Source organism: Corvus hawaiiensis, chromosome 3 (genome assembly GCF_020740725.1).
Source record: "Corvus hawaiiensis isolate bCorHaw1 chromosome 3, bCorHaw1.pri.cur, whole genome shotgun sequence".
In the NCBI taxonomy this organism is placed as follows: domain Eukaryota; kingdom Metazoa; phylum Chordata; class Aves; order Passeriformes; family Corvidae; genus Corvus; species Corvus hawaiiensis.
This window is the reverse complement of record NC_063215.1, coordinates 33,164,357-33,178,335: the sequence shown is the minus strand read 5'-3', so window position 1 is coordinate 33,178,335 and position 13,979 is coordinate 33,164,357. Positions and strand designations below refer to the sequence as shown.

The following is a 13,979-nucleotide window of genomic DNA, read 5'->3' as shown; positions in this document are numbered from 1 at the left end:
TTATTGCAATGTTGTAAGCAAACCATGGTCTAGAGCATCATTAAATCTTTTTTAAAGGGATACAGCATTCAAAACAAAAGGAGACAATTTTTATGAATAATTGGATTCTACAGATACTAACTGGAGCATGACTTCATGTAGTACTCCATAGATTTGTAATTCTAGAATCCCTCTGGATTTATCTCTTTCAAATGAGTTTTTAGTCTTTGTTAAACAGTAGAAAGTCAGTAACTACATGTCTAGACACTATTCTTATGTCAAAAGCTTAGTGTTTTCAAAAACGATACTGTTTTATAAAATTGAAGCCTGAATCTATTTTCAGACTCTGGTAATTATTTCAGGGTTGAATTTAATTTCATTGTCGTGGAGAAGAACAATAGCAAAGGTATGAAGATATTTTTAGGAGTTTTGGTTAAGCTGTCTTTCTATGTACAGATCTCTGACAATTTCAGAACAAAAATCCATTTATAATTCAGGCAGGCAGTTTCTAACCAGTTTTCATTTTACGTACGTCTTTGTGGCCACTAAAAGCATAGGTACCTTGTGGTAAAGAAAGTTAACAAAATCACAGTATTCTGCCCTTCAAATACTGCCATGATAAACTGATGTTTGATGAATAAAGAATTATTCATTAATTCATTATAAAAATATAAAAATTGATGAATATACAATTCATTAATTCATTATATAAAGAGTGAACTTTGGGCTGCCGCATGTCCCTTGATTTAGTAATAAATTTTCATTAAATAAAAATTCAGAAATGCAAATTCAGAAAAATTTTTAAGTCTTTCATCTTCATCTGATATGCTTTGCTGATGTGGTATTTCAACATTAATTCAAGAAAACATTATTACAGAGAGTTTGTTGAAGGAGCTGTTCTTTCAAGTCTTACAAGCAGTAGTATACAGTCAAAATAGAAGAAACTGTGTTTACAAAACCAGTATATTCCAACACAGATGTTTCAAAGCCTGATGTGTTTTCATTTCAGAAAACAAGCAAATAAATAAACCCCAACCTGGGTAGCAAATTAAGGAAATACAAGCAAATTCCTCTTTATTGTGAAACTGAGAGCCATCTAGTGGTAATGATGTTCTACCAAAGTTAAACATGGATGGGCTCTTACAGTCCAAAATACATATCAAGAGTCAGCAGCTGCAAAGGGCTGAATGCACTGGTCATAAATAACACCATAAAGAAGGACTTTTAAAAATACCTGCATGCAGTATTTCTGTAATCTAAATGAAGTGAAATCAGAAAATATAACAAAGTATGCAGTTATGTATTAACAAAGATGAAACATTATCACAAAAACTCGACCCAGCCAAATGCTCATGCCAAGCTCTCCTTGTTGTTGGAGTTGACAAGTGCACACACTCACAGTCCAGGAGCAAAGGACATATCAAACCAACATGCACATTGCATACAGCAAAGGCAAATGGTGCATGCTAAAACCCACTAGTCAAACATTCAAAGCAGGAAATAGCCATAGAATTATCGAGGGGTTATAAGTGAACTGCTCTGATGGATTCATTTCTACCACTGAAGCATATCCCAGTGTGTGTCTGAGATTTTCAGCACTCCTATAACAAATGCAATCCTCATTTTTCATTGAAATTAGTATTACTGAGCATCTAGCATAGAGCATGAAGTGGCTGCAGAAGAAACTTTAAGCCCAGTTAGTTGCTGCAGGTAACAAGCTGCAATATCCAGTACAAATCTTCCTTTTAGCCTACATAAAGGATCACATAGCCCAGCTCATACAGGTATATCTGCTCTCATTTCCTTCGCTGCTCTCTTTTCCTAGTTTTGTCCACTTTTTTTTTTCTTTTCCTTTCTGGATTCATACATCTTACTGGGACTGTTTGCTGGCAAGAACAGGATTTGTATCCCCTGGTCTGCTTCTCATCTTTTGCCTTTTAAGGTTTTTGCCCCATGGTACACAGGAAACAGGCTCCATGAGGCAAGACTGGTGGATGCAGCCCTCCTCCTCATCACCCCATCAGCACAAGATGGGTTGAGGGGTTGAGCCCTGGGTTAAAATCACTCTTTCTGGGTGTCTTTTTTTTTTCCTTTCATTTCTAGTAAGAAGCAGAGAATGGGAAAGGAGAAGCAGACTTGTGTAACAGCTGTCTCTGATTTGGGCCTTCCCATGAACATCAGCAGGGTCCTTTTCCCTTAATCTCACTGAGGCATCCCTTACTAATATGTAAAAAACAAAACAAAAACCCCAGCAAGCCTTCCCAATGTTAACATACCACAAAACGAAGAAACTTAAGCAACAAAAAACCCACTACAAACCCTGTAAGCATATATTTTCTTTTGGAATACGACAGTACTTCTATATAGCAGGTCTTAATATTGTGCAATATTCAATAACCCCATCCCTCTGTCTTGTCCTAAATTATGTGTTTAAGATCATTACAGTTGAAATTATTTCTCACTTGTAAGGCTGTAGCACGGGATCCATGAGTATGATGCTAACACTCACAGCAAAAACAGGATAAAAATATCCAACTGTGAAAATCCTTGTCAGTGAGATGAAAATAAAATCACAGCTTAACAGGGATAGGGTAAATAAGTGCAGAAGTCAGCATGAACTTGTATGCTTGCTGTGTCCTGTACAGGAAGAAGGCTGTGTGTCCTTCCATGCTGGACACATCCTCCTGTTAGCACACCCAAGTGACAGGCCAGTAAATGTGAGCTGTTTTCTCTGGCTGCCACAAGCCTTGCCAAGGCCCTTTAGGGTAATGCTTCAGTAAATGATTTACCCATCCTTTACAGCTGATCGGGCAGACCCCTGCAAATTCATGGCATGTGACAAGTTTTCTGAATGCATAATGAACGAGTGGACAAAAGAGGCCGACTGCCTTTGCAAGCCTGGCTACGCCAGCCAGGATGGGTTGCCCTGCCGGAGCCTGTGCGAGCTGGAGCCCCATCTCTGCGTCAATGGTGGGAAATGTGAGCTGGTTCCAGGAAGAGGAGCTGTCTGCAGGTAAATAGATGGTGATTGACATGAATTCAGCCCCCTGGTAATGTGCATTGCATGAAAAAGAAGGGCTGAGCTTATACTTTCCAACAGCATAAACTACACTAATAAGCCAAAACCTCGACATTCTGATGCTGTAAGTCACGCTGCAAATACCCTTCTAAAGTGTTAATAGTCTCACCATGGATAAATCCATTTCTGCCTGTTAGCATACACAGAACATCATGATCTAGTTATTTTTAAAGATGCTTCAGAAATTTAGTAGAAATTCAGCATCATTGGCAGAGATGACATACACAAAAGCGTTCATTCCTTTCGATTTCCAAATACACTTTGGAAAAATGAAATAACACATTCACAGTTTTGCTATCGATTAGCAAAACTGGTAGCATTTTAAGAAATTTTAAGAAATTACCCTTTTCTAAGAGGTATTAAAAAGGAAATCTTTATTCATATAGACACAGCTATGAAGACTGCTGTGATAGATAATAAATAAATAAAGCACATGGAGGCTGAGGCTGCTTTCAGGCCTTTCTGGGAAGGACTTGAAGATTAACAGCTCTTCCTCACCGCAAATATATTCCCTAAGGATTTTTAAACGGAATTATCTTAAGTCAATATCGAGAAGCACACAGTACCTGAACATATTAACTCTTTACAAAGTATCAAGTGTCTTCTCATTGTAAGACTAGACAATTCAGAGCATTATGTGAAACTGTACACTCGACTGTCACGCAGTAGCTGACCAGCCATGTACATAAGCAAGAATCAAGGTACAATTCTTGCATTTGTTTATTCTCTCCTAATACTTCGGCTAGGTGAATGATACATCTTTTACCTTACTTAGGATTAACATCAAAAAATAAGACCACTGGACAAATTATTCAAATTATATACACTGTAACAACCCAACTGCCAAAATTAATTTTTTTCAATGGGTATCACAGAAGTTATATTGAATTTGCCATAGTTACTGCCAAATTCCTTACTTGCAGAGCCACAGTAGTGCAGCTGCAGCATTTAGTACTAGAAATCAGCCTGTGAACGAGAAAGATCCTCTTCAAAGCTTTGCTAAGGTAGCAAGGGGTTCGACCTACTACACCAATACTGATGCACTGAGGAAAATAACATTTTTCCCATTCAGAAAAGCCCTGACTTGATGTACAGGTATAACCAAACCATCACATGGAACTATAAAAGTATTAAAAATAATAAATGAAAAGTTTTGTGAATTACAGCAAGTTACAAATTACCACCAGTGTCAAACTGACAGCTTGTGCAAATGTGTACAGTCAGAGAGAAAATTATGGCCTATTATTTGCACTTGTGTTCCACGTAAGTTCACTTTTCCCTTGTCCTGTAAAGAGGAGTAGAGCCCTGCTATTTGTCATAGAACTCTTATTTCAGACCTTGCTACTCAGAGTGAAATCACCAGAAAACAGAATATAGGCTTCAAAGATGTATTCGGACATTACCTTAAAACACACCTGAGCTTCTAAGGTTCTAAAACACAAATGTTAGCTCTGGGGCTAGAAATTTGTCAAGAGAGATTTAAAATTCATAACTTCTTTAAAATTTGTAGGTCAGCAAGGAATATATTAGTGGCTTATTATTAACTCACTCTCATGAATGTAAAAATATTATCTTTCCCTATCATCAATCACATTATTTTCATGCAGACACATAGCGATTATTTGTAGTGGAAATAATGTGGTCATATTAAATTGGAAGAATTTCCTTTGTTCTCATTTTAGGTACTCAGTATTTTTTGCCTTCAAGTTCTGTACATTTTTTCTCTTCCTTTCCTTATTTTAGATGTCCTGTACGTAGACACCAGCTTTACCAAGGACAGCGCTGTGCAAAATTTGGTCCAGAACCCATACAACCCTTCAGTTTTAAACCTCTCATTCTTGGCTTAGGAAGCCTTGGTTTTCTTTTCATCATTTTAATTATTAAGATAAGAAGAAAATGCAAAAGAAACTCTAATTTGCAGTAAGCTGCTCACAGTCTTCTTCTTCACCTTTCAAAGTATTCCTTTTGTTTCTTTTGCAATTTAAAATCTTATCTAAACAAAAATGTTCTGCATTGTAGAGGTCCTACTCTCAGCAGCTGCAATTCAGAAAGTGCTGTAAGGATTAACCCTGCTTTTGAACACGATGAGCCCCTATCTAGCTTTTGTCACACAGCCTGCAGTGTAAGTGCTTGTCTCAGTTCCTCAGAGATCCTTGATCACGAAGCATTACATGACCTTGAAAACACAATTCAGCCTGGAGGTAAACTGCATGGAAATCCCTCTCTTATCCCTCAACAAACAGCCCCACCTGAAATAACAGGTCCACCTCCATGTATTAACTCCATAACTAAATCAAACTTGAAGCTACTGTCTTGCTTGCCAATTTCAGAACTGAAAATACTAATGCATTCATTGCTTTCCACACTTACTGCAGTGTAGATTTCATACCAGGACTGTAGAACTGCTTTTCTTACAGCTCTCTTGCATGGCTCTGGCAGTCTATCCTATCTGAGTGCTTTTTGTCATTTAGTGAAATAAGTAGTGGTTTGAGGATTTTTTTTAACTCTTGTAGGTCACCAGATGAGTTTACGAAACCAAGACTGACAAGTTAGTCTCTGGAATTCTTCGTTTCCAGCATCAGCCAGACAAAACCAAGGTTTGTGGCTATTTTCAAGAATTAAAAATCTGTTGTGTCCCATTTGTTAATGTTACCAGGGAGCCTCTTTGTAGTAATTCCATACAAAGAAAAGCTCGGATTTTTTGGATGCTTGATACGACAACTACAATTTCTTCTTAAATGTTGTTCTGTAACAAAGTTCTATGTTGTATAACCATGTGGTAATGTGGCAGTCACTGGAACATGTGAAGGAAGAAATACCTGAAATGACAAATTAACACAAAATGCAAACCAAAGGGGAGGTTTAAATAGCAGTACTAGATCACTTAAAATCTCAGATCACTCAGTCTGGTTAAGCTACATAGAGTTTGAACAAGTAGGAATCCTAATTTGAGCAGAATACTGCTCATATATCAAGTATTATTTCAAGTTTTGCAACTTAAAACTCCTTGTATCTTTGTGGGGAAAAAAAAGACAGGAGAAAAGTTGAGTCAAAAATTCCTGTAAAATTGGCAGACTGTTTCTGATGTATCTGAGTATGTCCTCTTGATCGGTAAAAAGCTTTACTTCGCCATTTTCATTTTTCTGAATTACAACCCTATCAGAAACCAAAAGGTTTTGCTGTAGCTGTTAGCATCCATTTTTTTCGGGGCGAGTATCAGTACAGGAGTGCCCTTGGCACTGGCTGGACATTGTGGAAGACAGGACACCAACTACGTGATTCTTTGGCTCCTTACAGGTTTATTGTTATTAAATAAAGGAACAAGCGATGACACCATATAGAAAGATTTATTTTCACTGATCTTCATCATACCCAGGTCTGGTCTCTTCCGGTACTCTGGCCACATTTACAGACTGAGCTGAAAATGAGGGGACTGGAATGCAAACATAGAGATGAACAAAGCAGCAGGGAGCAGCAATTTGGAAAAGCTCAAGAATGAACTTGGCTTCACTGCTCATAAAAGCAACAGCGCAGATGTTTGCAATTAGTATTTTACACCCATCTTAAAAGAAATGTGCCCATGGGAAATTGTAGACCAATAAACTTTCATACTAGCTAAACTACTTAAAATTACTACATAGAAAAGCATTAAATATTTTATTAAAGTAATAAAATGGCACATCTGTGAAAGAAAACTAGGTCTGTGACATCTAGACCATATTTTAATTGTCAAAGGTACATTGACCAAACTCTTCTCAAGATCTAGTTAAATAAATTAATGTGGTGAGGAATCCAGCAACCACAAAATTGAAACGGATTTGAAAAAGTTAGGTGACTATTTATGACTGTTTTTTAAGTTCACAGTGAATGTTTACACCACCCCTACATTCAAAATGTTTTTAATGATTTGAAAAAAATCAATTCAGGAATAAAATGAATGTAGAACAGATTTCATTAGCTGAAAATAAGAGCAGCACTTTGATGTCACAATCTAGAAAACTCCTTTGGGGCCAAAATGTTGAAAACTGAGTATGGCACTTCAACTGAATTTTCAGGAGGATGTGGCTATCTAGAGCTTGTAGGCCAAATTGAAAATTCAGTATTTAAATTCTGGTTTGCAATATGTAATGACAGCAGTGACAGCTTTCTAGGATGTATTATCTACAGTAAGTACAGCTCTGTATTTATGAAGGCATATATGAAAATAGGCACAAAGTTCCAGTAGAAGCTAAAATAACCTTCTAATCCTTCCCAAATATGAAAAGATCTCTCCAGTTTAGTTATAGAATCACTGCATGGAAAGTTATTGCAAAGCTTAGTAATCAGAGGGGGTTTTGACTGGGTGGGGTTTTACCCAATTAGTCTTTCAAAAACTGACAACCTTTAACATATCAAGGGATGGCACATCCACAACTTCTCTGGGCAATCTCTATCTGTGCCTCACCACCCTCACAGTTAAGAATTTCTTCCTTACATCTAATCTAAATCTCTTTCAGTTTAAAGCTATTCCCTCTTGTCCTGTAACTCCTTGCCCTTGCAAAAAGTCTCTCTCCCTCCTTCTTGGGTGCCCTTTAGGTACCGAAAGGCCACTAGAAGGTCTCCCTGAAGCCTTCTCTTCTTAAGGCTCAATTCTCCTTACAATGAGCTACAATTATCTCTACAGATTTTAGTGTGACCTTGCCTATTAGCTATAAGACAAACAGAACATTTTCAAATTCAACAATGCTTTTCAAACGTCTTATGAGACTTTCTCTTATAGGTACTCAAGAAAGAAGGCCTGCATTATTTAAGACTGGGCTTCAGGATAAGTAGGAAAAAAAAAAATCAAGGATTCCTGAAGATAAAAAATTTTGGCTCTAAAATCAGTGCACATTAAAAAAAAATAGTTTTGCTGAAGGAAAGCAAATGACCACGTTGAGCAGCTATTTGTTCATGTCTAAAATGCCTGGTAGGAAGTCCCCACCATTAAGATGCATGCATTAAGCTTCTGGTGCTTACACATCTTATTTAAGAGCTGAATGCTAGAAACAGATCTTACTGAGCTATGACATTTTTCAATATTGTAAGTCACAGTTGTTCTGGTAAAAATGTCAGTGAACTTCACCGCATTTCTATGCCCCTTCATTAACCTTCCTTACACACACTGATGCAAATGGTGAATGGAAATAACCATTGTCATTGACCAAAGGCCACATAAAAAGCATTTGGGAACTTCTTCATTCTCTCCCTGCAATGCTCACATTGCAAATCACACAAGTTGGATTTAATTTTTCAAGGGTTTCTGTGAACATCAGATACCTATTTTTCTGTTAATAAACACTTCTTTTTACATATGTACATATACACTTAGCTGTTTAATTTCTGGTGATTGTGACACTGTCGGGTTATCCTAAGACTTCAAACTTTTTGCTAAGGCATGATATGTGGAGTTTCAGCTTTTCAGATAATGAGATTTAAATTCACAAGCACCCTCCTGGTAGTGAGTAGATTAGAACTGCACACGAGCACCTATGCTTTAGACTCAGTATACACACAAATAATTTTGAGAGGTTACTGTTAGTTTTTGTAGAAGAAATCTAAACAAACAATGGGTGGCCATTAAGTACTTTGTAGGCATATTAATTTATGCACTATGAATCCACAATCCTGATTCAAGTATGAGCATCATTTTATCTTGAGTATTTTTTTCTTGAGAATTTATCTCTATTTATATTCTGTACCAGTGTTGTGTTCAGGCACTGGTTTGCTGCTTGGTGCACACCAGAAGTCGTACTTACAGCTCAAACTGAGCTTCTACAAAGTTCATGACTATCCTGGATGACAACATCCTCATTCAGATGTGAAACTTTTGTGTATTCAGGACAGCAGCTGATTTTAGTGACAATTCTTACTTTGCACTGTGCAGTTACCACAGCAAAGACTGAACTTTAGTTTACCTTCCCAAGTCCACTCAAAAGAACTGTTTACAAATTCCAAACAACTGCATGGATTTGCCTGCAAAACCACCAGAACTGGTGACTGTGTACGAATGAAGGCAATGCACCAAGAATACAAGGTTGAGTTTTTACAGCTGAAATAGTATTTTTACTTACTTTACTTAAGTAGGAAAGAAAAATAAAGAAGAAACCTAAAATGTGGTTTTACACAGTAACACTTCAGAAGAAAATGACTTTAAAAATACTTTTTGCAGGGCACTGGAAGTCATCCTTGCCTACAAATGCTAGCTTTTCACTATTGCTCACGTAAGCTAAGAATGCATTAAGAATGCTGATAGCATTCCATTTTTTTCCATTACAAATGTATTTTTGTATGTGTTTAGTGTATTTCCACCTATACTAGTTATCATTAGCCAGATTAAAAAATAAGTAATTTTAAAATGTGTATTATAACAATGATTATTCATGATTGTATTTATCACTCTCAACTATTAATTACCAAATATATTTGCTGGAGGTAAACCTTTTGTATTTCAATAAAACACAATAAAACTATTTACTTGAAAATTTCACAGGGAATTGAATTGGTACTTAATCTTACACTAAAACACAACACGTTACTTTAAAACTGATGTAAAGTTATATCAGAGATAAAAGCCATATGGAAGCAAACAAAACTACATTTTCTAGATAAAGTATGAATTACTTGAATCTTTTTAAATTAAAAAACTACCACTCTGATTTGGCCCTTAAGACAAGAGTGTTCCCTTAGACTCTAAGGGGAAAACAAACAAACAAAACCCCACAAAAGCAATACTACATCTCCATCCCAAACATAAAGCTTGCCACACAGCGTACACCCCCAAAGCCGCAGAGTTGGTGTCACTAGTCACTGACTGACACAATCTAAAATTAAAAGGCTGCAGAGTACACAGCATAGAAAATGGCTGACATATTGAAAATGATAGCAATAAATGTTAAAAAAGAAGCAGTAATAAAAGTAAAAAGATACTTGTTTCAAAATGAGATTAAGTGTGAGATTTGAGATAACAAAATGAGAATTTTTTAATACCAGAATGTTATTTTGGAGCAACACTTACCTTAGAAAATAAAGACAAAATATTTACTAGAATAAAGCTTTAAAAAGTAGCTTTAAGCACCAAAAATATCTGATAGAAAAGCAGTAGACAGTACCAGCAAAGGAATAATTTCATCTTTCTCGTAACTTAATTAACTCTTATGCTTTTTGAAACACAAAATGGTAAGAAGATACAAGTGAGATTTCAACACAGAATGTGTTTATTTTTTATTTTTAATTTTCAGTACAGTATTAGGAGGTCATTTAAGTACTTTAAATAAAGATTTTTTGAGAAAAACCCAGAGGATTCAACTAGGTAAAGGAAAACACAATCTTATCAGTGGATAAAAGACAAGTATAGAATGACCTTAGGATCTTCAAAGTAGCATTCTCAAGAAAATGCATATTCCTGGGTCACCTAGTCAGAAATGTAGCCTAGTGTGGTGATTCTCTTCCTCTCCTTTGTTTTGTGGAGCATTTTAGGCAGATCTCAACTATAATGGACAGCTTCACTGACAGGCAGGAAGAATTTTTTTTTTTTTTAATCAAACACATAGGGAACCAAGCCAGTGTTTTTTAAAACCCAAATTATAATTTTCTCTATAACTGTAGATCAGAAGGGCATTAGGTCATCCTACAGTCCTAAAGATCAACCCCCTTGCCTCCTTTCATATTTCCTCTCCAAATCAACCAACTGTGTAATTATCTGGCACAGTACGAGGGACCACGGAAACAACTGGTAAGCAGCTAAATATTGCCAGACATGTAAAAAAATTAAATAATCTGAAACTAACTGCAAATTAACGTCGTTGCACAAAAAGGTAAGTAAAACTAAGAGCAGAAGCTGCTTTTGGTGTGTAGTAAAAAAAGGGGGAAAAAAAGCAGCCTGCTACTGTGCAAACTAGAATACCCTGATTTCTGGAATGCATCTTCTGCTTCCCTCAGGCATACTGCTGGAGCAGTGCAGAGAGGTGGGAACATCTCATTTGAGATGTCCAGCCACCAGACCCTCTTACTCTATTTACAAGTCCATTTTATTTTCATGATAGCTCCTATTTGTTAGTAGTTTAGTAAACAAAAATTTCCATATACTCCAGTCTGAAGAATAAATTTTCTTTCTGATGCCAGTCAAGGAAATCCTGACATAACTAAAGGAGATTAAAGATTGGAAAAATTCAGTTAATTTGAAGTTCCCTGCGGGTATGTTTACACACATACATACTAAAGTATTTAAGCACATATTTGTGTATATACCTACACATACACTTAAGCATTTGAGGTTCTTTGCTTACTATGTTCAGTCTCATAAAATCCATGGATTTTTAAAGATATATACACTGAGATGGAATGTGTTAAGTCAAGCAGCTAAACCCAGACAGAAATAAACACAGGTCAGGCCAGTGATTTTTATTACTTGGATCACATGAGCAAGCACAGCTGCTTGCGGTGCTAAGTGTCCAGGGACTGGAAGTTGTGACATTTTGGTTCCAATGCAGTAACACATTAAACCAGTAACCTAAATTACATAAGCTGCACCTTTAAATTCATGCAACACTGTACAGGTTTGCACACTACTTTCCAGCCAGCAGTCTGATGCACTTCTCCTTGCATCTTCCAGCAAAAAAAGCCTGTTTCAGTGAAGAATTTGGGTAAAATGAAAACTATTTTCTTGTTTGCAATCACATGACCAGGAAGTAGAGTGGAACTGCAGTGGAAGCTGAGATTCCCTGATGCAGTGGGTGTGTAGAGAGTTAACTACCACTTGAGTATCTCCACATTATTCCAGTAAGGAGTGCATTTATAACAAGCAGACTGTGGCATGCAACCACAGTCTAAGGTCAGCAAGGAGCTTTCTCCGTGCTACAGAACCACACCTCTTGAAAATTAAGTATATTTATGCATTTAAAAACTAAAGTTTCCAAGAGGTTTCATGCGGAGTAAAGAGTGAGGAAATTATTTTATACTGTATGCAAACTCTGTCAGTTAAAAAGGGGTAGAATTCATTTTTAAATCAAGCTACATAATTGGACATCAAGCTACTTGTATTTTGAATTTCTATCAGAGAGATAACAAATGGTCATGTTTAATTTGTTGAAATAATGGCCAGCAAGGTAAAGCAATGTTCACGTAAGTGAAAGAGCTGTGTCTTAAAACTGTATGAAATTAATGATTCCCACCCACAAAAACTCCCCAAACAAACTGCTTAATAAGGGAACTGTTACAAGCTATGAAACTTGACAAAGGAGATTAATATAAAGCTCAGCATCCAAATCACTATGATATTCCAGTACACTAAAAATTGTAGCTATTTCATCAGCACGTAGTATTAAGATGCATTATGTTATTGGACCAATTTTTTACACAGTCTAACAAAAAGTACAGACCTTGTATATCTCGTTACAATTAAAATAAAGAGAATTTCTGAGGCTCAGGCCTCAATATTCAGTTAAGTTATGCTGCCGGCAAAAAGCTGAACATATTTCCCTTGATGCTATCCTTAATCTTATATACCTTCAGATATAAGGCTTGGACAAATTTGCGTAATATATTGAAATTATACTACTTGGCTAAACAAACTGTCCAAGAATTGCTAACAGAAATGTGGTCAGAAAAACAAAGTCTAAAGCAGATTTGTACTTAAAGAGAAAAAAAAAAGAATTTATGAGAGAGGTGGTATAAGCCCTAATGAGCAGTACATTCTTTGAGGACCTCCAATATTACATTATATTGACATACATGAATGCTCTTCTTGGAATGCACAGAAAACCATTTCTCTTAAACTACGACAGAGAATGCATTAAATAAGAGTTTATGGGGATCTCAAGTTTAGGAGGATTTCCCATCAGGTTCTGGAAAAACAAAAATCATTAAATACAGACACTAACCAGTTTGCAAATCAGGACATAAAATGTCTCAGATTTATATAAAAGTATACTCTGACTTCACCGTAACAGAAGTCAAAGCTAAGGCCTCCCAATTCCAGTTATTCGAAACAGCATATTCTCTTTACTAGGCCACCACTTGAAGCCAACTATTCAGTGTTTTAAAGAAGGAATCTTATAAAAAAGTGGTTGCAGTGCAGTTCTTTGCAATAGGTACCCAAGAACAGACAGATTGCTAAGAAGTGTTAAGAGTTATAACAGAAACTGTTTAAGAAAATGCAACATATAAACAAAATGCAACAAACTACACTGACTGGAGTTTCTTCAAGGTCCTCATACCTAGTAAAGTTCACTACACAAATTAAACATCATGAAGTACAAATGAACAAACCACATGATTAATAAAATCTGTTCACTTTATATTAAACATCTACTCTGATTATAGAATGTTTACGCCCTCTGTAGCACAGAGGGGCTCTTCCCTTCGTATCGTGGGCAAGGCTCTCATCCGAACACTCCTGTGCCAAATGCCGTTATTTCAACAGGTTCTGCAGCATCGCCGTAGCGTAGGTAGGGCGAGCTTGCCTGCTTGCAATTGCGTTTTGGAGATACTGGATACCTCCACAGCGCTCCCAAATTTCTTCAAACTGTCTTGGTAAAATTTCAGCACCTCGCTTTCGGGTTAAGCCAGTCTCTTCAAGATTAAGCTCACACATATCCATATCATCCTTACCTGAAATGGTAAAGTGAGAAAGAAAACATTTTTTACAACATTCAAGGGTCCCATTAATAAAGATTAGACCTTTGTCAATTACATTTCCTCTCTGTAGCTCTGGTTTGCTAGTAGACTTCATAGCTTATGAGGAAGTCCTCAGATACAGCTATCTTCCGGTTTGCTGGCTTTTTGTTACACAGAGAACACTAAAGCAGTATAGGAATAAACTGGTATCAGATGGTGCAATTGACAAAGTTGTGCTTATACACCAAGCAAAAATGAATAAAGCAAAGAAGCTAAAAATTCATCA

The 13,979-nt window shown here is 36.5% G+C and overlaps 2 protein-coding genes across 8 annotated transcripts in view; one reads left to right on the top strand and one right to left on the bottom strand.

Annotated features, from left to right (window-relative positions):
• The window catches only part of IMPG1 (interphotoreceptor matrix proteoglycan 1), a 56,919-nt gene extending 47,353 nt beyond the window's left edge, over positions 1 to 9,566 (top strand). Inside the window, exons 15-19 of one of the 4 annotated variants that reach the window (XM_048297396.1) lie at positions 2,782 to 2,992; positions 4,802 to 4,978; positions 5,078 to 5,259; positions 5,572 to 5,655; positions 7,818 to 9,566. In XM_048297396.1, coding sequence (XP_048153353.1) covers positions 2,782 to 2,992; positions 4,802 to 4,978; positions 5,078 to 5,259; positions 5,572 to 5,603 — 602 coding nt within the window. In that variant the 3' untranslated portion in view covers positions 5,604 to 5,655; positions 7,818 to 9,566. Of the gene's footprint in view, positions 1 to 2,781; positions 2,993 to 4,801; positions 4,979 to 5,077; positions 5,260 to 5,571; positions 5,656 to 6,434 lie in introns of all 4 variants that reach the window. The other 3 variants (XM_048297397.1, XM_048297398.1, XM_048297400.1) reach the window with 3 other exon arrangements.
• A 704-nt stretch (positions 9,567 to 10,270) lies between these two features.
• The window catches only part of MYO6 (myosin VI), a 104,894-nt gene continuing 101,185 nt past the window's right edge, over positions 10,271 to 13,979 (bottom strand). For all 4 annotated transcript variants that reach the window (XM_048297393.1, XM_048297390.1, XM_048297391.1 and 1 more), the window contains one exon: positions 10,271 to 13,687. In XM_048297393.1, coding sequence (XP_048153350.1) covers positions 13,488 to 13,687 — 200 coding nt within the window. In that variant the 3' untranslated portion in view covers positions 10,271 to 13,487. The remainder of the gene's footprint in view (positions 13,688 to 13,979) is intronic.